General features: G+C 38.0%; 1 protein-coding gene across 2 annotated transcripts in view; it reads left to right on the top strand.

Moving 5' to 3' along the window:
- The window catches only part of DENND4A (DENN domain containing 4A), a 39,952-nt gene continuing 14,243 nt past the window's right edge, over positions 1–25,709 (top strand). For both annotated transcript variants that reach the window (XM_014308334.2, XM_031059687.1), the window contains exons 1-18: positions 1–86; positions 4,478–4,810; positions 5,371–5,620; positions 6,645–6,714; positions 8,272–8,441; positions 9,111–9,349; positions 11,185–11,251; positions 14,315–14,373; positions 15,009–15,153; positions 15,704–15,879; positions 16,338–16,438; positions 17,714–17,932; positions 18,177–18,322; positions 21,406–21,539; positions 22,380–22,515; positions 23,052–23,258; positions 23,346–23,474; positions 23,742–23,886. In XM_014308334.2, coding sequence (XP_014163809.1) covers positions 4,503–4,810; positions 5,371–5,620; positions 6,645–6,714; positions 8,272–8,441; positions 9,111–9,349; positions 11,185–11,251; positions 14,315–14,373; positions 15,009–15,153; positions 15,704–15,879; positions 16,338–16,438; positions 17,714–17,932; positions 18,177–18,322; positions 21,406–21,539; positions 22,380–22,515; positions 23,052–23,258; positions 23,346–23,474; positions 23,742–23,886 — 2,701 coding nt within the window. In that variant the 5' untranslated portion in view covers positions 1–86; positions 4,478–4,502. The remainder of the gene's footprint in view (positions 87–4,477; positions 4,811–5,370; positions 5,621–6,644; positions 6,715–8,271; positions 8,442–9,110; positions 9,350–11,184; positions 11,252–14,314; positions 14,374–15,008; positions 15,154–15,703; positions 15,880–16,337; positions 16,439–17,713; positions 17,933–18,176; positions 18,323–21,405; positions 21,540–22,379; positions 22,516–23,051; positions 23,259–23,345; positions 23,475–23,741; positions 23,887–25,709) is intronic.

Here is a 25,709-nt window from a genome sequence, read left to right as displayed (position 1 = left end):
GGAATGAAACTTTAACAAGAAGTCTATGTTAAAGCCTGGCTGACAGGAAGAGAGGAAAAGTGTAGAAGCAATGCCCTGATGAAAAGGTAGGGAACACATTGGTAGAGTGGGCAAAAGGCTTGTGTTCTGCCTTGGGAATTCCTGTGAAATTAGAGGGCTTCTGCTTTGTACCCAGGATTGTTTGCTTGCTGTGAAGAAAATATTGAGGGGGGAAAAAAGGCTTGTCTGACAATTTTGCCAGGCAATTTTGGCAGTACAGAGCTGGGGTGAAGTTTTTTCATTGTGTAACTGCAGTTACTCCCGTGTCTTGAGACATTGAACTCCCATGTAATTTGTGTGGTGTTATGTCTGAGAAGTGGTTCTGAGTAGCCAGAGCAGGACTGACTGATGCAGTTAACTTCACTTTGCTCCTGCCTGCCCAGCTGACACATCTCTCTGGGTTGGTTACTTCAACAGCCTAATGCAGCAATGCACAGATGAGATGCTGGGAGCTGTTGGGACTTTACTGGCAATTTTTAATAATTAGCTTCTGATTTGTGTCTCTCTTCATCTGCTATTCATGTTCCTTCAAAGGAAGTAAGTTCTTGGAGTGTTATTGTATGATGAATATTTAAAAAAAATAAATCACCAGCTTTGAACCATTTTAAAAAAGGTTGCCCTGCACTGGATTCCAGCACACTCTAGGAGACATTCATTGCTTGCCTACACATGGAACATCTTTGGAGTCAGGCTTACAAAGTGAAATATCACCTGGTTTAGACAGCAAATGGATCTAATAAGGAACTCAAATTAATAAGCAATTTAATACTCTCAAAGAAAAATGCAGGAAGGAATGAGAATGACAACAAGGCAGATTAAAAGATTACAAGGCAGTTGTTGTATTTGTCTGCCAGTGGTGGACTGGCAGACACTCTTTTAATGGAGTCAGAGGGTCCTTACTGCTGCCTGGGGATGTTGGCTCCTGGAAAGAAACTGGTGTGGCTGGAGCAATTCTTCTGGTTTGCAGCCAGTTCTAAGTTATCTCTGCAAAATTCTGTGGGGAGGAGCAGGTTGTAGGGATTAGATCAGTATATTTTTTCCTTGCAAATGTTGTAGTGCATGTGTAGTAAACTGTACTTGGTGAGGCATTGTGCCTGTTTCTGCTGCACAGATGGAATATATGGCTCATCCACATCAGTTCTGGTCATGTGATGGGAAAAAGCTGATGTGTGCTTTCCTCTTATAGTATTTGAATGAGGAATGTGATCTGTTCAAAAAGCTTGGACACTGAATGAATTACAACAGTGGTGACAAGCAGCAAAAATCCTCAATTAGTATTTCCTGAATGTTTATGAAAAAATAGGATGTTAGAAAATTACATTGAATAAACAGTAAAGATGTGTTTACCCTTTGTCTTTCAGCAAAGTAATCAAGCTAATAGTTTGTGGATCTGAGAGATTATCTGATTGTTTCTCCTGTTCTTACATTTTTAGAAGTTACAAAAAGCTCTCTCATCTATATAGTCATGATCTAGAGTGTGTGTGTTTAATAATTTTTTTACACGACTTTGTTGTTTGCAAGGATATTTTGATTCTTTCTGATCTTTGTGGTGTTTAATTTACAGTCGTATTAATTACATGATGTCCATTAAAAATCATTATCATGAGGTGCATTTATTTCCAGGGACTTTTGTAAGAGATTATGGTTATGATCCCATGGCATTGCCTTCAAAGTGCAGCCTTTTGTCCCCCCAAAGATGAGCTGCAATATGGTGAGATGTTGTAGGGAGATGAGTGAGGGTAAAAAGATTACAGTATGGAAGTTGTAGGGGAAAATCCGTTCCTCCCTGGATGGAACATGAGCAGCATTCCTGACCTCTCACACAACACAATCCAAGAGGTGGAGTGAAGACCCCATGGCCAGGCTGTGTTGAAATCTTGCAGAGGAGGGAACTCTGGGGCTTTCTAGCTGATAGAGCCACACAGCAGCTGAAAACTAGGGGAGATAAGGAAAGAAATCTGTCTCCTTGGACTGATGCCTGTCCCCATCCCAGGGTTATCTCAGGTGCTGTCCTGAGATTCACACCAGCAAGGCACAACCACAAATCACCAAGTAAGATATACGAGTAAAATCACTGTGGAATGGCTTCATGGTAGGAGTTTCTGCAGAAATTCTCCATCAGTTTAGGTGCAATTATTTGTCACTGAGTTAGCTCACAGTTTATACCTTCTTTCTGGGGTCTATTAACAGAGTTTGCATAGATCTGCTCTGCCAGTAACCTGATATTGAAAATTTGAGTATCCCAGTTGCTCTAGTAAAGTCTAAGTCAGCCTTAGACTAAAATACCACTGAAGTTTATCTTTTTAATTCCATTTTTAGCTGTAAGCCTTTGTATTAAAAGACAAAAATCATAAAACCATTGCAGAATCCCTGAACAGTTTAGGTTGGAAGGGACCTTAAAGGTTATCTCATTCCCCCCCTGCCATAGGCAGGGACACCTTCCACTATCCCAGGGTGCTGCAAGCCCTGTCCAACCTGGCCTTGGACACTTGCAGGGATGGGGTAAATATGAAGGGATAATTCATCATCAGCCAGGCCTTTTTTTTCCCCCCCTTACTTCAGTAAAATCTGCATTAAATTATGAAAGTCTTGCTGACTTGTGTATTATGTGCTATAACCTAAGGAAGCAAATTTATGTGATAGCAGGTGTTTGTATGTAGGGGATTCTAATTTTAACTATCTAAATGAGGAGAGCTTGTCCCAGTTTTTCTTGAAAGGGCTTTTGGGAATAAAGGAATGTTTGAATTTAGGACTTTTGGTATAAACTTTATATGGAATAATGGTGATGTTTAAATAGTGTAAAGGTATGATTCTTCAATATTATATATATATATATATACACATACACATCATTCTGTTTATTTGTAATGCTAAACTGGATTTTAATAATTTGTAATGATTAAACTGGAGTAGTGCTGTTAATACCCTGGAGTTATAGGTCCTGCTTGCAGTTTTAACAGCCATCATTTGTATAATTTTTGATTACTAAAGTGTTTAGTAATCAAAAAATTACACATAATTTCATTCTAAAAGGCATCATGAATCACTCTAGAAATCAGTGTAGTTCTGTGAAATGGTGCTGGTAAGAAAAGGAAAAAAACCTCAGTGTTACAATAGCTATGATGTAGTTTCACAGACCTATGCTAATGTCAAAAAATACCTAGAACTTCTGTCATGTTAGCTGAAAGATGTCAGTGTTTGGTCTTATTCCAGAGCTTAAGGATTCTTTGTTAAACATCTCCTTCTCTGCATGCATTTGTTCCCAGCCTGCTGGGTTTGCTGGAGCCAGATGGACAGAGAGATAATAGGCAGCATATGCAGAGGCTGAGTTTGTGTGTCTTTGAATATATCACTCAGGGAGGAGTTTGAATTTGTAGTTATTACTTTCATATATATGCTAAGTAACATATTCCAGATGTGTTGAAATAACTGGATGTAGGTTAAACTAAGCTCAGTTTTGTAACTGCCTTCTCTCTTCAAACACAAGCTGAAGTTATTATCAGACTGTTACTTTCTCATATATTGGTGATTACTTGCCAGTAATCCTGTTTGCTATAGTGTCCCATAGTGCTTATTAGCCATGTAGAAAAATAAAAGATAATTTGGGGGTTCTGCTTGGCATTTTCTAGAACAATGTAAATAAGCATAAAATAAAAAACCTGTGCTCATTTCCTTGCAACATTAGAAGCTTCTCAAGCCAGTCCAGCAAAACACAACCAGCCTACAAAATGGGAGCAGGAAGAGGGAATTGCCTCTCTTGTCCTGGTGGATGAGGTTGGTAGGGGTGACCAGGCACAGCCTGACATTCCTCTTGCTTGAGCAGGGGCTGGTGCTGGAAATCTGAGGCCAGCTTGGAACAATTTGATTAAATGCACATTATCAAATTGGGACATAATTTTCCAAATTACCAGTAAGAAATGTCTGAATTTATTATGTTTTAACAAAAATCTTGGTCAAATCCAAGAATCATGATGGCATGAAGTTTGATAAGTCTTAATACTTGCTATCTAGAGCAAGAAATAAAGGGACATAAAGCAATGGGAATAAAAGTTACATGAAAACTGAAGTCCTCTGTCAACCATTCAGACTGTTTTAAATTCTGATTGTTCAGTTTCAGAATGTCAGCAAGCTCTTGAAACTCCTGTGTGGTAACAGTTTCTCTTGCAATAAAATTTTGCACCCAAACAAAATTAATTCAACAAAAGGGAGTCTTAAATAGCTTGTCTGGTTTTAAAAGTCTGGAACTTGATGACAGTAAACTTCCTGAAGCTACTCTAGCAAAATTCCACTGCACATGGGTGTCTTGGAAAAACATTTTTAGCCTATTTCTCAATGTTCATGTGAGAGCAGAAAGCATTTTCTTTATTTGCAAGCTTTGATTTTCTGGTTTTAAAAATAACCATAACTTTATCATTTCTGACCTGTATTTCTTTCTTAGAAGCTGTAACACCTTGTGATGGAAGATGGAAGACAAAGGGGCCCGAGTTGCTGATTACTTTGTTGTCGCAGGACTAACGGATATCTCAAAGCCACTGGAGGAGGAGATCCACTTCAATGATGCCTGCCATAAAATCGCCAAGCCAAAAGAGCCCATCACAGACGTGACAGTCCTCAATAAATCCCTGGGGGAGGAGGTTCCTCAGGGCTATAAATGCATAGAGGTCACTCCCTCAGGCCTGTCTGCAGATCTCAATAACGGCAGCCTCGTAGGACCACAGATATACCTTTGCTATCGCCGAGGCAGGGATAAGCCTCCACTCACTGATTTGGGGTGGGTGCTTTCCCTGTTCCAGTGGGTGATTTTCACTGTTTTATTTAACTAAGGAGGAGATAAGGCAGCTTTACGGAAATGCCATACTTTTTAAATACAAGGCAAAACTCTAAACAGGAAGATATTTGTTGACTTGAGAATACTGTAACCCAGTATGGAAGGGAAAATGCATGCTGAGTGGATTTTAATGACAAGTTTAATCCTTCCCATTTTGGAAATTTCAAAGCCATTTATAATTTTTAATGTATATGTTTGGATTGGGATAAGGTGCTTAACCTATTTAACACAGAAAGAGATAAGTTATATGACATTCTTAGGATCAGGCAATGAATCTTTAGTAGAACTGGAAATAACACTATTTTGCAGTAAACAAAACGCTTAAAAGCAATTATACATGAGGAAAAACAGTAGAGTTTCATCATGAAGCTTTTCTGTTAGAGTACAGTTGGAGATAATGTGACCTTGTCAGTAAAAATGTTTTGCTCAGCAATGAGACAAGAGCTGTGATTAAAACTCAAAGTGTTTTTAAAATGTGACTTTTTCCCTTCCCCTTTAACTAGGGTTTTATATGATGGCAAAGAAAGAGTCAAGCAAGGCTGTGAAATCATTCAGAGCACCCCGTATGGGCGGCCTGCCAACATCAGTGGCAGCGCCTCATCCCAGCGGGTGTACATCACCTACCGCAGGGCTGCTGAGAACATGACCCAGAACACCCTGGCTGTCACAGACATCTGCATCATCATCCCCAGCAAAGGAGAGACTCCTCCACACACCTTCTGCAAGGTGGACAAGAATCTGAACAACAGCATGGTAAGGTTCAAAAGCTGGGCTTTGAACGCTTGGTACTCACCGATGTGACGTTTGTGGAGTACTTGTGGCAGCTCTTGGAGTACCTGGTGAAAAATCTTCGTAAGAGGTCTCCAAAGATAAATCAAATATTGGAAGAGTTGGAGGATTGCATTCCTTTGTTCCTACTTGGAACAAAGGCTTTCTGAAAGCCTTACAGCAAATGTTTGGGTTTTTTTAATGCTGACTCCAGCATCTTTGGATTGGTCCTTTAGAACCTGTTGTGTAGCTGTGTATAACTAGAGGTTTTACAGATGTGGCTGTTTCTGACACTGCTTTTACTGTTGTGGTGAGAATTCCATATCTAGCAACCAGCTTCTGTTTTGTCTTCCAACTCCTCCCTTTACCTACAATGCTATTTTATAAAAATGTTTTTCTCCTCAGTAGTTTCACAAACTTCTTACTTAAAGAAAGTTGTATGTGAGTGATGTTGGAAGCTGTTGACTGTAAGCACATTTAAATGTTTAATATGGTTCCAAAGCCTGACCTGCTAAAATACACAGGTTTCATACAACTTTGATTTGCAGAATGAATATTTAGGTGTTTCCTGGTTAAATCTGCTGCCCAATGTGCTGGCTCTTACAGGGTCCTCAGAAATTGGTGTGCTGAGAAGAATGCTGACTGCTCTGCAAGTGGGATCATGTAAAAAAGATCAAGATCATGGGAATTGATTTGTGCTTGCTTTTAAATAAATGGCTTGTAGGCATTAACCAGTGGATTATTCAGTTCTGATAGTTCCCATATTGACTGGGTTATGGGAGTGCTGTCTTATGGAACTTGTTACACCTGTCTCCCTTCTATAAAAGCTCTGTGTTCCCCCTATGGGTGCTGCTCTTTTTTGTTCCATGACTTTCCTTGTTCTTTATTCTCATGTCCAGAAATTGAGAATTTAAATACTTAGAATTATCAACATTATTATTAGTTATATTCTGTTATGTCCATTTGTTATACTCCATCACTTAATCCAGTAACTTCTTTTATTTTGCAGTGGGGCTCAGCCGTCTATTTATGTTATAAAAAGTCTGTGGCAAAAACCAACACCATATCATATAAAGCTGGTATGTAACTACTGTGTAGCCTTTTTAATCTTCAATTCAGAATGTCCAGGCTCATTTGTAATGTAATACACTTTGTACTAAAGAATTGACACAATTTAGCCATTATTCAAAAAAGGAATCTTTGCCTAAAGAATTCTTAAAATCATGTCAGAAAAGAGGCCTTAGAACTGGGTATCATGACCATGCTGTTTTAAAATGTGTGTTTAATTGGGAAGCTCAGCTGTGTTTTGATAGGTTTCTACAAACCTGGGTGTCTCCCATCTCTGTTTGTGTTACTGGTAACTGTCTCTTAAGGATGTGTGTGTATATGCAGAAGAAAATACCACAGAAATTATTTGATGCATTTTCATGATCACTTTAAGAAACATTTTGAAGAATCCTGCAGACTTCCACACTGCCTCGAGCATCATTGGCACTGAGCTCTTTAAGTATTTTTGGATCGTGTGTCATCTTTATTTTATTGTTTTATTTATAAGACAGAATTAGATTTGCTATGACTGATGAAATGTGTTGGCTTTGCATTTGTTGTTGGTTTTTTTTAAACCCTGATTTTGTTTGGCACACAAGTCATGAGCATGATTCACACTTAAGCTTTAATCCACTTACATCCCTTCTAGAGGCTGCTCTCTGTAAACAGCAGTTCAGGACGTACTAAAGGGTGGACAGTACATTTGTAAACAAATAAAAATTTTAAAAGGCCTCACATCTAGTGATAGCTTGCACAAGATTTTGATTCTTGGCATGAAGAGATCCACTGCCTTTTTTGGTTACAAGTTTTTATTACTTATTAATGTTCCCATTTCTGTTAGAAAAGTGTGTAGAGACTGTGCTGTCTAACAGAGAAATCCTAAATCCTTTCATGCAGTATCCATTCTCAGTGTGGAGTCCCCTGGGCTGGCAGTCAGAGAGGATGGATTGCTACAGCCTCCCTTGTAACTGAGGACCTGTGTGCTAAAAGCCTCTGCTTCAGATCTTCATGTTTTACAGCCGTGTTTAAATGAGGCTAAACACACTGGCCTGGCAGCACAAGAGCTGAGTCCTCAGCTGAGGTGGATCAGCATAATTGACTTCATTCTTTTGGTATTAAAAAACTATCTAAGAGCAAACATATATTTTTCAGGGAGCGTTTGTTGGCCAGAATTAATTGGTGTTATAGTTGAAAACATCAGTCTTTTTTCTCAAGTATTCACATTACTTTTATTTAAACTAGATTTTAAATCTTTGCTCATACTAGTGATGAATGTGAGCTATTATATAATAACAGGTGAGATACACACAGTCTGAAAATAGGAGAAGATAAATCAGTTACGAATAGTTTCCAGAATGGAAAGTAGGATTGCAGTGTAATTCTTTAGTCAGGTGATTTTCCTTAGGTTATGGGAGCATCTGCCCCTTCCAGCTATTCCCTTTGCCTAATTATTTACACCTTCACTCATCTTCTGAAGTTACTGTGTGCTCATATATGAATTTTCTGGCAATTATTTTATGGAATGAGCTATTCCAAACCTGTTTCTGCTGGCTTTCCTATAACTCCCTCTTTGCTCATTCTATTTATAGGTTTAATATGCAGATATCCTGAAGAAGATTATGAATCATTCCCATTACCAGAATCTGTGCCTCTTTTTTGTCTCCCTATGGGTGCAACGATTGAATGTTGGCCATCTAACAGTAAATACCCTCTCCCAGTTTTTTCTACATTTGTACTAACTGGAGCTTCTGCAGAAAAGGTATTTTGAAACCTTGAAAAAAAAACTTATTAATTTAATTGAAAAAACTCAGTTGTTTATCTGTTCAGGATGATGATAGCGAATGTTTACATAGAGGAGCTTGAATCTCTTCTCTTGGGCTTGATTCCAAGACTGCTTTGAAGAGTGACTTGCAGTAGTTCAGTTGATCATAAACCTGAGTTCCTCTGTTTTCCTGTTAGTCTGTGAAACTGGAGAGCTGTAAAATTGCACTGCATATATGTGCAAGTAATGCTGTTTTTATTGCAAGCATGGAAACGACCTTGCATGTACATACTTGTTCTAAAAAGTAAATTGGATGTCAGGGGATATGGCTTTTAGTTGTGTATAAAGGATTCCTAAAATAGCTTTAAAGGCAATTGGAGGAGCAGTTGACTGCAGTTGTACTCTTTATAATCATTGTTTCTCTCAAATAAATTGTTTTGTAAATTACTCTTTTCTCATATGATATTAAGTGTTTTAATTAAATAACACACAGTCTGGATTTTCACAGCCATTCCAGAATGGGTTGCTTCAAAAGATCACCATCTTTTGCATTGATGTATCTTTTCAAACAGTAATACAATTGATTTTCTGTGTGTTTGGGGTTTCTTAGATCGCTTTGAGGATTGAGGCAGAATGACTGACTTCACATCCACAATGTGTTTGCAGGTATATGGTGCTGCAATTCAGTTTTATGAGCTGTATCCTGAAGAGAACCTCACAGAGAAACAAAAATCTCAGCTGGGATTAGCAGCTGCTGTCGAGGGCAAAGACACGTGCAGAACAGTGCAGACAAATAAATGCATCTGTCTGCTCTCTCACTGGCCTTTCTTTGATGCTTTCAAGAAGTTTCTTACCTTTCTGTATCGTTACTCCATTTCTGGGCCACATGTCCTCCCCATTGAGAAGTAAGTCATTTCCAAAATGCATAACAGTAATTTCAGTTGATAGGAGGGTGGGGGTTTTGTTCTGAATTTCCTGTAATATCCTTTTTACTGTACTCAAACATTAAATATAATGGCTGCACTTTTCTCCTTTTGATTAACATATCTTTACCTATATTCTGGAAAATCTAGATTTTTATTTGTGATTTAAGTGCCTGCAGAGGTCTCTGAAAGCTGTTTTAATTAGCTTTGCACCCTTTAGCCATAGTGGTTAGAAAGAGCAAGATTATAAATCCTTTCTTAATCTTGCACACATCAAGTTAGGAGAATTAAATGAGTAGATTTGCATTTTTTCAAATGCCTATTTGTATATATAGTGTAATGAGAGGTGATAAAGCAGATTGACTATCTTGTATTTGTGATATATAAACCTAATTTCTTTCTCACATGAAGGATTTCACATTATAAAATGCAGAGGAAATCCTTACACCAAGAAATGGTCAATACTTGTAATTGATATGTAATGCCATGTAGCATTTCTAGGATAATGTAATCTTTTAATGCAGCAGATTTCAAATACACTATTTACTTTTCTGTTTTATTACACATCAGTTTTTTTCTGCTTCAACTTAAATATTAACTTTCAGAAGACTTTGACTATGTGGATTAAGTATTTCTTGTGATTGCTTATCCCCTTCATTATTACAGCTCACATCATTGAACTTGTTTGAAAGTTCTGATAGAGTAAACTTCCAATTGTTTTGTTTTTAAGCTCAGGGGTTTGGTGTTTTAACTTTAGAGAATGAATAAAATAAGTAGGTATTAGAAGTGCTGTATAAATTTGGATTTTATGGATTTATTCTAATTTCTCTGATTTGTAAACTGGTCAGTTTACTGTGGATAATTTAAATATAGGATGCTAATGTAGTATCCAGCCTACTTCCTTTGGCTGTTTTAATGATGATGGTTTGTCTGTGACTGAACATTTTCAGTCTGCCCAGCTGCTGCAAAGAGCAGCTTTCCCTTGTTGTGTTCCATACTTTGGCCACCATCTTCATACACTGGTAATAAAATAAAACCCAAATCAATGCTTATTTCTGAGTTTGTCCGAATTTCTTCCAGTTGTAGTTGCCTGTGTCATAATACTGGCAACATTTGTAGAAATCCTGGTAAAGTATGTGCTGTAAGGTGAAGTTTAGGGTGGAATACCTGTTTCTCATGGGTTTTTACCCCATGTAGCTTCTTTTAATGTGAAAGTGTCTATTGTATAGAATTACACTTCTGGAACTTGTGGAGGTTTAATCAATTCATGAAACTGAGAACTTTGTCAAATTCTAAAAACATTTTTCTGTATTTGTAGTATGTAAAAGAACTTTAAAGCTTTTTCACCAGCAATTTTATATAGCATTTTGTATTTAGAACTGAAGAAAATGGATGAGCTTAATGATTCTCCTTGATATTCAGCCAGGAATATTTTTTGCAAGTAACCAGTTCTAGTCTCTGAGATTTAGTGCTATTTCAAACTCTGTCAGAAGCAGGATTTTAAAATGGGACTGTGATGTTCAAATATCAATATTTCTACTTTACAAGTGAAAAAAACTTCCTTGTAGTATTTCACAAACAGAGTTTGTATTCTGAAAGAGAATCTGCCCTCCCATTTTCTTGTGACCAGTAGAAAAATAGGTTTTCAAGGTCAGAATATCCCAAAAGGGTTTAGGTGCTGGGATTTTTTGCTCTGGTTTCTGACTAAGTATGTACCATTTTCATATAATAATTTCTCTTACTGTCAAAAATTTTGTCTTGAGGTGAAGTAGTTTAAGCTTAATTTCTACTAAATCAGTATTTTTCTTTTCCTGTAGACACATTTCCCATTTCATGCATAAAGTACCTTTTCCATCCCCTCAGAGGCCAAGAATTCTAGTTCAGGTAAGTGTAATTTTCTTTAATAACTGTGTCTAAGGTGAAGATAAAGCAGGTTAATAAATGGAAAATGTAATTTTTGTGCCCAAATTATTTTTGTTCAGGATTTCTTTTTTCCTAAATTCACAGACATAATGGGAGAATTCTGTTTCCAGTTTAGTTAATGACTTCAGTGAGTTATTATAAGAAGCTGTTTAGTGAGCTTAGAACTTTAATTTTTTTTCAGAGTATATGGAAATTAGTGAAAAATTATTCCAAGTCAGCATCTGGTCTGACTTTTGCAATAGCTTTAGAACTGTTTTCTTCTCGCTATTGCATGAAGGCTGAATGTAAAATAAATAAATAGAACTAAACCAGATGTGAAATGTACATCCCTGATTGCCCCTCTTCCCGAGGGCTTTGTGCTCTCAGTGAGAGCTGCCAGAGCCACACCCAGTAACAGCCCCTTTATCAAACCTGGCCCTTGCTCTGTCCTCCCTGCAGGGCTCTGTGGGAGTGAAATAATCACAGGAATTGTTACCTGCTCTTTGAAATCTCACCCCTGTCACTGTTGGTAGGAGAGAAAAAATCCTGGTCTCAAGGACTTCTGAAGTGTTATTAAATCTCTTTATTTCCTCCTAAAGAGGCAAAATAGAGAGGTGTTAAAAATTTTATTGCAGAGAAAAGAGAGCTCTCTTGCAGTCGTAGTATTCTACCATTTGTGGTTTTGATTAAATAGTTACAAAATGATGCTCTTCTCTGTTATTACTTGTATAACATAAAATATGGAGAGCTCTGTGCAGTTCTGAGCCTTAATTGTGTAGCCCATATGGTATTGAAGTCTTTCAGAGCAAATACAATCCTGGGTTATGTCTTTATAGCATGTACTGAATATTGAAGATCCTCTTTAGTGTATTCTAAAGGGGTGATATTTATTACTCTTACTGGAAAGGGATTAGAGAACAGTTATACTGAAACTGTATCAGGCACTTCTGGCCCTTTTCTTATGATTTTAAAGTTCAATTTAAAACCCAGCATTTTTACTTCTTGTTTTAGATTTGGGTTTTTTTTAAATTCATATTCAATAAAATGTTTGTGCTAGGAAACACTAAACACCTATTTACAGAGATTATAATTGAGTTTAGAGAAAAGGTTTTAATTTTTTTGTCTGTAGTTTAAGGGAATTTTGTCAAAGTATATATGGGTTTATATCCTGGAACAAAGTCTGAAGATCTAGTTATAAGTGATGTGAAAATCATGTCTGTTATACCTTATTTTCAAAATGTTATGTGCATTAAATTAGTACAGCTTTAGGAGCCAATAGTACAGATGGAGAAAACACTGCTTTTACAGTAGGCAGTGGTAATTGAGATCTGTGAATAAATTCTTCCTTCCAGCTGCTTCCAGGGACTTAAGTTGTGGTAGGAACTGCACTGAATAAAATCACAGGTGATTGTACCTTAGACGTTTCCTCAGAATTAGTGTGGGAAATGCCTGCATTGAAAATGGCAAGCTTTCAGGATTGCATTTCTCTCTGAGGCCTGTTAATGGAAAATGTGGTAGTCTTTTGCTAAGCAATTAAACTTTTAAGTCTCAAAGAAATGATAGCCATTAGTAAAACACTCTGGAATGTTCCTATTTGCCAGCTTCCAGCTGCCAGCCTTGGGTTCCTTCTGACCTAAGATCTTTCCTTCTGACCCAAGATCTGCTGGACTCTGTGTACTACATCCCCTCATTGCGCAGAGGTTGCTGTGCTAATGTATCACAACCTGCAGACTTCAAGAGCATGTGGAGTAATGTTTCTCTCTCTGGGGAAGGGGGGTAATAAGTGCCCCTCCTGCCTGAGGGAAATGTGCCCCTTAAATAGGTGCTTCATTGTGTTTGTGTGCTTTTGCTGAAGCATAGAAGTCAGAGACTGTCAGGCTGATGCTTCCTTTCAGAGGGTGGTTTATGAAGGTTTGCCTCAGGCTGGAAAAATGAGTCCTCTGAATTCTTCCACTGCACAAGCTAATGGTGCTGGTGCTCCCAAGGTGACTTACTTGACAAATCCAGCCTGTGGTGTGGCCATCCACATTTGTCAGGGAAGTGGGATGTGAGAGGTGCAGGGAAACAGCATTGCAGACTCTCCTTATTAATTCCCTGTGTTTGGTGGCTCTCCAGGCACAGCATTAGGTGACTTTGAGCTTCTAAGTCATCAGTCTTGTCTTCTGCCTTCTATTACCTGGTCACCTGCAGTGGGTCTAAGGTGAAACACACTCAAACCTGAAATATTACTAAAAATGGTCTGCACTTGCAGCTCAGTTGTACAAGTTGCTGAGGCTGAGTTATTACTGCTTTTAAACAACAGAAAATGCAGGAGGATTAATCCAGCTGGTGTCTTGTTACCCTGGGTTTACCATGGCTGGAAACATCAGCTGGGCTTTGATAAATTGATTGTCTATTGCTATTCTTGTACTTACCTGAGTTTTCCTATTCATGCTGAATATGTGAATGATTTGCTTGATGCCATGTCACTGTAAGAAAGAAATGTGATTTAGTAGGATCTTCTGCATCTTCAAGTAATGCACATTTTAAAGATTCTATCAGAGCTGAGCAGTTTCTACCAGCCAAGAGCCTAATTCTCATATGCCTTCTGAAGAAAATATAGCTTACATTAGGAGCTGCCATCTCTCCTCTTTATGAATTTTTATCCCTCTCTTTACCCCTAAATCCAGAAAGAATTCCCCCCAGCTCCTGAAAGCTGTGTATGAAATATGAGTTCTCACAGCCCTTAAAGTACAGAAGGCTTCATTTTTCAGCAGTTAATATATTCAAATTTTTGCAGCATTAGCTAGTTTAAAGTCTTCTTTATGAATATGCAATGTATTCAGTTCTGGCCAAGAAAGGAAGATCATGCTTTGCCCAGTTTTTACTAAAAGATCCTGATGCATATCATTGCACAGCGCTTCCTAGAGTGATAGACAACTGGGGTATACAAGATTCAGCTTAATTTGGATTATTTTAAAGTGTTCTTTGTTATAGTTGTGTTATTTCTGATAAATACTTCCAAAGTTCAGAATAGAAATAATGTATTTTAAAATCTTTTCCCAGCTATCTCCACATGATAACTTGATTCTTAGCCAGCCTGTGTCATCACCACTCCCACTAAGGCAAGTAGCAGTATCTTGTTAATTGTGAGAGGTATTCTGATTTGTGTTACAGAAAAGATTTGCTATTTTGAGTTGCAGTTGTGTAAATTAACTCACCTTGTCTGGTGCCTTTGGAAGCTGGTGGATCTGAAGTTTATTCATGTGATTAGACCTGCACCCTGACAAGGATACACAATTATTAATGTATTTGGGGGGTTTAAAATAATTTTAGTGGTTCTTGAGGAAGAATATATATTATTAGATCCCCTTTCTAGGAGTTCATCCCTGGGCTCCCAAGATAGTTCAGTTTTGTTTTGGAAGGGAGTTGAAGGAGTTCTATTACTGTCTTGACTTCCACATCTCAGTGCAGGAGACTGATTAAAGAAACACATGTTGTCTCCCTGTAAATTGCTTCTCAGAAAGAAAAATTGTCATGCCTGTGTTCTGAAAATAGTCTAGACTGAGTCAAGTCTCAAGGAATCATGGTTACTGTTGGGAAATAACCATTCCTCACTGGTCAGTGAAGTGTGCCAAGTATTCTACCAAGTAATCTTCTCTAAAAGAAAAATTTGCAGATTTCTATTTATTTTATTATCAAACGTTTCTTTTTTTTACTGTCCCTTGTAACTCACCAGTGTGTTTATGTCCTGTAACAGTGGTGGCAAGTTTTCTACACTACTTCAGAATTTAGGACCTGAAAATGCAGTAACTCTGTTGGTGTTTGCTGTGACAGAACATAAAATCCTCATCCACTCATTGCGACCTTCTGTCCTCACGAGTGTGACAGAGGCATTGGTCTCTGTAAGTACCAGCTTTTAGTCATACACCTGTAACAGGACAGAAAGAATGCTTCTGAGATAAAATCTAGATTTTGTGTTAGTGCTATTAAACTTAAAGGTTGCTTAAAAATAAGAATTAAAAAAAAGATCACTAGAGAGAAAAATTATTGTTGTAACGATATCCTATGAAGGTAGAAGATAAATTGTTGTTGATTTTTGTGTAAATATTGTAAATAAGAGTTTGATCATCACAGTGCATTAGAGTTCCTGATTTTCCCAACTAGCACTGTATCTATTCCTATGAAATTTTAAATGCACTATTTTCCCTGCCTGTCATCAGTAAGCGTTGTTTGCTGCTTCTGTGTGCAGTCTGTGATTCTGAAGAGTTTTTTCCTACAAACTGAATTTTAGAGAAATTAGTGCAGTTTCAAACTAATAATCTACATCTAGATTCTCAGTAATAGCAATCTGTCATGGTAAATAATTTTGAAGTCAGTGAAGTGTGGTTTATTCCTGCATAGGCTGTATTGTACATGTTTAACCTGTGGTTTTGTCTCTGCATGTTTTCCAAGATGATATTTCCCTTCCACTGGCCTTGCCCGTATATTCCTCTGTGTCCCTTGGCCCTGGCAGATGTGCTGAGTGCGCCGTGCCCATTCATAGTGGGGATTGATTCCAGATACTTTGATCTCTATGACCCCCCACCCGATGTCAGCTGTGTTGACCTGGATACCAACACAATTTCTCAGTAAGGTTTCATCAACAGTTTTTCTTCTCTGTTAATTTTTTTCTGCTTCCTCTTTTCAAAAGCAAAAACTGGTTTTATTGGCGAAACTTGAAGGGGTGTTTTAGTTTTTCTTTCTTTTCCTTCTGTCCATGCCAGTTTAAGTAATTAGAGCTCAGAACATGGCATGAGTGGTGTTTGCTGGTGCAATAACAGGTGCTTAATACCATTAATCCATCTCTGGTGAGTTGTAACTGGATTGATTTCAGTGCTGAAGAGTGTGGCAGTGTAATCATCACCCTGAAATATGGGACACTGGTTGGATGGCTCTGATCAGATCTCCACACAGTAAATCAAATTTGACTTTGTTAGTTGGTTTGCAGTCATTCTTAGTCCAGTTTTAATGGAGTGAAACCTCCTCTGGTGTGATGGAACAACCTCTGAACACATTCCAGTGAATGCTTTTTTTTTTTTTTTTCCAGAACTGGAGACAAGAAAACTATTGCATGGAAGATCCTACCAAAGAAACCTTGTAAAAATCTCATGAACACTTTGAACACTTTATATCAGCAACTGGCAGAATGTGAGTAGGAAAGTACATAGTAAGCTTTACACTGGGCACAGTGTGCCACAAAAACAGATAAATGTAGCTAATTAAATATGTTCCAAAGTTATCAGTTCCACTAAACATTTATTTTTACAGAATGGGAAAATCTAAATCTAGAGATTAGAAACTATATGGGGAATTCTGGGATAGAAGAGACTTCACATATGTAACTGTACTGAGGACAGTACTTAATAGATATCCCTTCCTATTAATGTTAGTTTCATAAAAAAAAAAAAAAAGAGCTGGATAGGGGTGGTGTTATTGAAATTCATTAAAAGAAAGCACTTTTTTGTAAAGGCTGTTTACACAGTCCTGGCTGTTGAGCTCACAAGAATTTGTGTCCTGATTAGAGCATACAGAAACAGAAGTTTATTGGGATATGCTGCACAAAGAAGTGTATAGCTGATGGGTGGTGAAAATTATCTGATGCTTCAGAATTTTGATACATTTTTCTGCAAGGGCTTTTTAGAAAAAATTCTAAACCTTATATTCTGTATGTAAAAATAGAGTGGTAGTGAATTTAAATCTTATTACAGAGTAGGTTGCTTAAAAATGATATTGAGGTAAGGTTGGCTATAATTATATGATGTGAAAAGACAGTGACAAAACCATCCTTTCAGATTCCTGAGGCATTATTAGAATGTTGCCAAACTCTGTGTGTGTAGCAGTGAAGTCTCAGCTAAAGTTCTGAAGGCTTTAAAATGTTGATGGCTGTACTTAATTAAAGAATACAGGTTTTGCTAGAGCCACATTTTGTCTGTAGCAGCATTTTGCAGCACTGTGTTTCAATGGCTCCACTTTGCCTCTAAGTGGTGATTTTCTGTGTATATCAGTATTTAACATGCATTATCTGCTTTTTGAAATGAAGGGCACAATCAAAAAAAATACATTTCATCCATGTGTTTGTACTGAAAATAGGCTTCTTTAATTTTATGCTCCTGTCTAAATTTTCTCATGGTTTTACAAACAGTTTTCTTTGAGGGCTTTTTAAAGCTCTGTCCACACTGGTTCTCCAGTTCTGTAGTAACCCCTGTGCTGACCAGGCCAGTGCATCCTGCTTTTGGTGTTATTCACAGATACATGAGGTACAGAAGGTCAAGCTGAATCCACTGTCTCATGTCCTGAGTGAATTTGGTTATATTCTAACCTATTTCAACTGTAATGGAGTTCAGTAATCACTAAACCTAGTAAGTTAGAGAGAATATTTTTGGCCAATATTGAAGGGGGGACGTAATGTTGTTCTGTTCACAGTGCAACAGCGACCAAGAGAAGATGCATTAATGGAATTGGCAATGAATGATTATGATTTTAATTCTGGGAAGAAATTGCATCTGTTAGATTTGGAGATCCAGGAAGCATTTCTCTGTTTCATGGCTTCAATCCTAAAAGGTTACAGGTCTTACCTCAGGCCAATAACGGAGGCACCCTCTGAAACAGCCACAGATGCAAGTTCTCTCTTTGAACTACAAGGTGAAAAGTTATAAACTCGTTTTGTGTATATTAGTTTATTATTTTTTATTCTCTTTTATCTACAGAATAAAACATTGGCATGTTAGTGTTGTAAGTGGTGGGGGAAATGTAAGTGCAGACAAAATTGCACAGTAGTGGCAAAGATTGCAGGAAGCTTTTTGCACATAAGTAGAACCAACGGAGAGTTCTGATGAGGGCTTTCCCCTCTGGGCATTCTGACAACGCTGCTGATTGCACTTTGCAGGGTTCCTGAAGAGCAGAGACCGTTCCCATCAGAAGTTCTACACCTTGATGACCAAAACCCAGATGTTCATTCGCTTCATTGAGGAATGTTCTTTTGTCAGTGACAAGGATGCCAGCCTTGCCTTCTTTGATGACTGTGTGGATAAAGTAAGCAGGTCTTGGTGTGCATACAGTGTTTAACTTCTGCTGTTGTCTACCTATCTACCAGAATGCATTTGAACTGCAAGTTTGTTTTTGCTTTTATTTTCCTATTTTCTCATTATTGTAGCCTCCCATTTTCCTTTTTTGTTGGGCTTCATTTCCTTTTTTTGCTTCAAATTCTTGAATGTAAATAAAACACCATCATAACAAATTAGAGGTGCTAATAATAACAATTTAGAGGTGCATTTTCTCTGTTATGTAAACTTCTGAAATACTGGCTTGTTGTAAGAAGTGAAGAAGGAGGACTGAACTGAACTGAAACCCAGAATCTTACATCCCTATTTTGGTGGATGTTACAAGAAATTCCCCACCTTGTTGGCTACCTGTACCACTCTGTTCTGGGACACTGCTGCTTAAGCAGGGTGCAGTTGTCTGGGATTTCCTGCAAAGTAGGTCACCTGCTGTTTGTTCCATGGGAATTAATACTGAAGACTGATAAATGCTGTTTACAGTTCCTGTTTATGACTGGTTTTCCATGGAAGTGCAGAAGAGCTAAAAGAAGCTGTTTTGAAAATAAGCCTGAAAACAGTGAACTTTAAGAGAAATGTAAAAGCATGGAAAAATGATATTTAAGGCTCTTTCTGGCTTTTGCTAGTCTCAATATTTTAGTAGTAACAGTTTTCAAAACTCTGCTTCCCAGTTCTATAGTGTGACTTGCAGGTATTTATGGCTTGTAAATGGAATTAATTACAAACATTTCTGTAATGTTGAGTCAATCCCATAACTCTGTTAGAAACCCTTCAACACATAGTGCTTGCTTTGCCATGTGCCAATTTGTGCATGAAACAGGAGCTCTCCTGGACAGAAATAGACCCCAGTGACTGAACTGCTGAGCAGCACTTGGTTTCCTCTGTGCTGCAGTTCAGTTCTCTGGCTGATGTTAAGGATGTTTATTCAGAATGCAACGACTGTGTAAGTGTCAAATTCTATCTGATGCATTTCATCTTATAGAACAGTTTGTGAGGCTGCTGGAGTTGATGCCCTAAACTAAAGTTATCTTGTCTGGGAACTCAGACATCTCTTTCCAAAAAGTCATACTTAGGTTGCTGATGTCACTGTGAGACTGCACGTAATCTGTGGAGCTGTTGGAGCATTCACCTTTTAGAAAAGGTTAAGGAGCCATTTGTACAGCTGAAACAGAGACTTGTCTGTCCTAGTGCCAGGTATTTTGCTACTTGATGCCCTGGACAGCTTCTTTCCACTCCACTATAAAAATGCTCATGACAGTTCAGTGAGAGCAAATTTTCCAGAATGCACGTACACTTCTCCAACTTCCATTACTGGCAGTGAGGATTTTATTCAGGTTTATTAATGGGATGGCTGCTTCTGTGCCAGGGATAAGGGTGGGGAAACTGAGGCACTGGCATTGCAATGATTTTAGGATTTGCTATTGCTTTAGAATTGCTTGTGAAACTGGATATTCACTGACTGAGGGAGCAGGTTCCCACGTAGGATCTCTTTGAACAGTGATATATTTGCCTCATCTCTTTCCTGCTTCTCCTCCCTGATTCCCCCAAATTTCTGACATTGTTCTTACCAGTAGCATACAGAGTCAAAATGTGGAAGTATAGCAAGGACTGCTGTACCAACTCGAGCTGTAGGCAAGACCATATATCAAAATTGAATTGTTCCAGTAAAGCCAATATTTATATTTAGTCTTTTATTAGGTGAACCAGTAGCTGACAGGGTTTTGGATGAGAGAGTGATGTCATGAGTTGAAAGGTGATACAGTGCTTTCTTCTGGGTAGTTACAGACTAGTGCCTTGAGACAAATTTTATGTACTGTGAAATTAGTTATCTATAAAATATCAACTAAGCCCTGTCTTAAATAATTTGTGAGAATAGTTTAAGATGAAGAGTAATTTCTTCTATGTTATTTGGTCCTAGACAGCAGCAGCAGATTGTAATTGATTACCCATTTTGTCAACTGAAAGATACAGTGTAATTGTCTCACAAGTTTTCATTTTTCCAGGAATTCAAAAATTACCTCAATTCGACACACATTTAAGCTACTGGCTTTATTGTATTTCACTGGTAAAACTTGTAGCTGTGGGATTTTTACATCCTTAGAAGTATTTAAATTGCAAGTAAGGTTTCGTTTACTGCTGCTTCTCAGGAGCCATATGTTCTTGCTACTTGGCTGGTTCAATTTGCTAATGCTTTCCATCTGTCTCATGCAGCAAAATGTGTAATTAAGGACACCTCTTTGTATGTTTATCAAACTTTAAATATTCAAGAATTTTACTGAAACTACTTGATATATTTGCACCTCACTGGAGGGAGAGAACTGTGGAATATGCTTCTTTCTATACATTAACTCTCTGTTGCCAAATTCTTAAGGCATAAAAAACATGCATTCTTGGGTTCCACAGGTTGCTTATTCATTTCTTTGAAGTATTCTACCATTTGGCTGTCATTTGGTTGCCATTTAAACCATTTAAGTAATTTAAATTAGAAAAACAAAGCTGTGCCTGTCTCCCTTAAACTTCAGTAAGGTCACATGTTTATATTCCATTATCTTGCAGTGCATGTGTATTTCTGCAGTCTCTGCAAACTGTCAAGACATTAAGCGCTGTGTAGGTGACTGCACCTACAGTTGTGCATGGTGCTAATAGTGGCTTCTGTATGCATCAGACAATTTGTTAAAACTTGGTATTGTTTTCAGTGGTTAAAAGAGGGGAAAATATTTTTATATTTAAAAATAAATTTCAAGTTACTGCTGTTGTTGGAAGCATAGTTCTAGAAATGGTTGTGTTCAGAAGGATTAATCTTTATATCCTCCTTAAAATATTTACCTGAAAACAGGCGATTCAGACTGTACCATTAAACACTCATTACTGGGTTGGGGTGAAGTTCACAAAACCAATGCAACACTTATTATTGTCATTATAAGTTTGCAAGATGTCCTTTCATATGAAGTGCTGTTCTTTGAAGCTAATGCAGACTCTGTCCTGTTGATCATACAGCTGTTAACAGCAGAAAATACAATGCCCCTGGTAACTACTTTTTCTTTTACCTTCCTCCTCCAGGTAGATATGGACAAAACTGGGGAGACACGACTTATAGAGCTGGATGAGTCCTACAAGAGTGAGCACACAGTTTTCATAACACCCCCTGAGATCCCTCATCTGCCAAATGGGGAAGAGCACCCTCTGCAATACAGGTAGCCTAAGGACACAGCAGGATGCCAGCCAATCCTAGCAGCTGCCCTTGTAGAGTTTAATTTCTAGGGCCTTGTGAGAGTCAGGAAGTGCAGACTTTTCCTGTCCCTTTATGTTGCTCAAGTGAAAGGTGTGTGTGAAATGGCTGTTGTCGTAGTTCTTTAGAAGTTTTAATTTTGTGTGTGTACACACAGAAACAATAATAATTAATAAAGCTGGTAGTGATCACATTACATTGTGCTGGCTGTTGACACCTTTTAAGCTTAAAGTTAAGATTAGTGGACCCCCCAGTCTTCCTTATTTGTCCTTCTGCTATTAATGATAATGATACAAACTGCAGATACTCTTTGGAAGGAAAGGGTACATGTCAAAGAATTGCTGAAAACCAGTGTTACTAATTTAGTAATTATGTCAGATGAGTTTGTTGGTTTCTTCATTAATTCTGAGAAATATTTCCATATCTAATCTGATTTAATCTTTTAGATAGTTTGATATTGTTCCCATTGATTTTCATAAGCCTCAGTCATGTGATCCTCACTGGGGACTAAGCCACACAGATTATTTTATTTTATTAACTAGAATCAATACTAATGCATTTGCCACATTAATTAAAGAAAATGTTATGACAGTAAATACATTTGTCAGTTTAAGTTGCTAACCTGAATAACAGGTTGAGTCTGTTTGTGCAAGCATATGAACCTGTGCTGAGGGATTAGTGAACCACTTTTGTCAGTGATGTCATTGAAGGTTTACTTTTGTGTTTATTTCCTGGGAAGTCTCTGGTGCAAGTGTGTAGTTGATTTCCTTTGCTATTATGTGATATTGACACATTTCTCTTACAGCTATAATGGATTTCCAGTATTAAAGCTAGAATTGTTTGAACGACCTGAAGGATTTCTCAGAGCACCAAATAACAAACTGTCCTCAAAAGCCAGTAGCCCCAACAGCCCATCACCAATGTTCAGAAGAACTAAACAGGTACTTGCTGGTGTTCTTGGCGTGTGAGGTGCTCTGGAAGGGGACAGCTTGAGTTTGGCTGTAAAGCCTGACTGGCTGTGCCTGCAGCCTGATGGTTCTTCAGTTCTTCACTGATCTGGTGACTCTAAGGTCACTGTGTAAACTGTTCTTTGGATGCGCTTCTTGCCTACACCATACAAGGGCCTCTGTACAGGTTGCTGCTTGCTGTGCTGTCCCTGTCCCTTCCCCTTTCTTCACACTGTTCTGTGAATTTTCCACATCCACTTCTTGATTGCTTTTCACTGCCCAGGACCTTGAGGGACTCTAACTTTCAAAGTAATAGAGATTTAAAGAAATGCAAGGGTTTAGCACTGGAATATTGCACAGTGACTGTTTTTGGTATCACTCTCACTGCTTTCATATTCCTTCCCACTTTATTCTATTGTTAATATTACTGTTAGAGTTCCATAGATATAATGGTGCATGTTCAGGTTTTAACGTGTAGCTTCGTGTGATGTAGATATAAACACACACAAATAATCTGTTTTTCTTTCCAGGAAATTAAATCTGCCCACAAAATTGCAAAGAAGTACTCCTCCATCCCCCAGATGTGGTCCAGGTGTTTGCTCCGACACTGCTACGGCCTTTGGTTCATCTGCCTCCCTGCCTATGTGAAAGTCTGCCACTCCAAAGTCAGGGCTCTGAGAACTGCCTATGATGTGCTACAGAAAATGCACACAAAGAAAATAGATCCACCTGACGAGGTAAAGCAGCCCCCAGCTCCAGAAGGAGCTCCTGGGGTTGAGGGTGAGCAGTGTGGGGGCCCAGGGCTCACAGGTGTGTGTTTGCAGGTGTGCTACCGGGTGCTGATGCAGCTGTGCGGGCAGTACGGGCAGCCCGTGCTGGCGGTGCGCGTGCTCTTCGAGATGCAGAAGGCTGGCATCGACCCCAATGCCATCACCTATGGCTACTACAACAAGGTGTGCTTGAAAGGATGGGGGGGACAAAAATGCATTTTGATCCAGGCAAATAGAAGGGAGAAAAATTACAGAGCAGTTCAGGTGTGATTCTGTCATTTCTTGTAAGTTGAAGAAACACAAGACAGAATCATTTTGTGGGTTTTGGTTTTGTAGGTTTAGAAATCTGCTGTATTGCTGCCAATTTAACTCAGTCTGAAATTTAAGCTACTGTTTTCATACCTCACTGTTCCTGAAGATGACTGCTTGATTTTGATATTTCCAAAATAGGCTGTTTTGGAAAGCACCTGGCCTTCAAGCAATCGAGGTGGCTATTTCCTCTGGATGAAAATACGAAATGTTGTCTTAGGAATAGCACAGTTTAAAAAAGCATTGAAAAAGCTACCAGCAAGCACTGCACATACATCTGTTCCTGGTAAAGTATTCACATCCTTCTGTTTTTTTATTTTCATGCTGATTAGGAAGTTTATTTCACAAATCTTTCTTTTGTGAGCTTGATAAAACTGTTTCAGAAGAAAAAAAAAAGCAATAGTTCCTGCAGAATTTTTAAAAAGCAGTCTCCTTTGCCTTTGAATCTGAAATAGCCTGCTATTCACTTACTATATCAGCTGTTTACGAGACAAATAGAGACAAAATACGAAACTGAAATTTGTTATAATTATCCTAGTCCATCTAATAACTAGTCTTATAATTGGCAGAAAATTTTGTCCAGCCTTGCTTTTTTTATTTTCCCCTTTCTTTATGTTGGCTGAGAGGCAACTAGAACTAGTCCTTGAGTTTGCAGTACTGGTTGCAGGATCTGCATACCACCTGCAATGATCATGTTTGTTTTTATCTAGAATATAAGTAAAATATGTGAGGCTGTAAATTTTGGGGGTTCTTTCCTTTTCTTTCCAGTGAAAACTTAAATAATGTGAGCATCAAATGGTCATATGGCAATGCCTGTAATTGATATTTTTTAAAGGTACTACTTTCCATGGTATTTATAACTTCCTGGTAGTAAAGCACAATAATAGTACATTGTAAAGTAGCAGCAATGCAGTTTAGTTTAGGGCAGGCTGACCTTGGAAGACCTTTACAACATACTTTTATAAATGTATGTGGGTCATCTGACTCAGCTTTCAAAGTCCTTCCATCCAGGGCTGTTCTGTAATTCCAAATGTGTACAAATAAATCTTTGCCCTGACAAACATATATGATGGCCTTATGGCTAGATTATTTCTCTGGACCCCAGAGACTCCGCTCCTATTTCTGGCTCTATCGTTAACCTCATGAATGGCCTTGAACAATTTTGCTTTATTTTTGCCTATTCTTCATGGAGCTGAGCTTCCTGATAAACCACTTCATTGAAATCCAGCCATGCAAAGCACTGTACAAGAGCTTAGCAATGTTGGTTGCAACTCAGACTGTGTAAACCGAGGAAGTGTAAATAATCCTTAATGAAATAACTGTCACTTATATAATTAATAGTATTTGCTTTTGACATCACCTGACTTTTCAAGATTACTTTGCATGAAACCTCACAGCTGGAATGTGTGCTGACTCTTCAAGAAATCCAAAATCTCTCCCATAAATTCCAGAATATTTTCTTATCTTTGCCATAGCAACAAGGTTTTTACCCTGTCTGTAGCCATTCAGTGCAGCCTCTTTAGGGAAAGGAGGGAAAGAAACTTTTAATTATGTTGGACCCTCTTGATCCTGGAGAGAGACCATATTAATTACACCTGGGCAGTGTTTTGGCTTGAGAATGGGTTTTCATTTTAATCTATTTTTGCAGACAAACTTATGTGTGCCCCTGCATTGTTTAAATCTTTTTACTTTCTAGAGTAAGATCATGTATTTCTAGAGTAAGATCATGCATTAACATCTCTGTTAACATTAATGTTTCTGAGAAACCTTGTACACTAAAATGAAACCATGTTTAGATGCCTCTTGGAGTCTTGAAAAGACATGACCTTTTGATCAAACCAGGCAACAGAATTAAACAGTGCTTTAGTTCAGTATTTAAAAAGAAATGTTGCCCATTACCCCTTGAATTTCATCCTCTAAAGCATCACTTCAATGTTTATACTATAATAAGCCAATCCTTTTTCTCTCTTCTTTTTTTTTAATTTAGTGGTAAAATGTTCACTGTTAATTGGAATGTTCTTGATAAGAGGCCTTTGAATTACTGCTGGTATTCAATTTATTCCCCTGAGCAATGTCACACTATTAAATGCCATAACTGTCTTTATTCTG

This window comes from Geospiza fortis, unplaced genomic scaffold, assembly GCF_000277835.1.
Source record: "Geospiza fortis unplaced genomic scaffold, GeoFor_1.0 scaffold2, whole genome shotgun sequence".
In the NCBI taxonomy this organism is placed as follows: domain Eukaryota; kingdom Metazoa; phylum Chordata; class Aves; order Passeriformes; family Thraupidae; genus Geospiza; species Geospiza fortis.
This window is presented reverse-complemented; position numbering and strand designations above follow the sequence as displayed.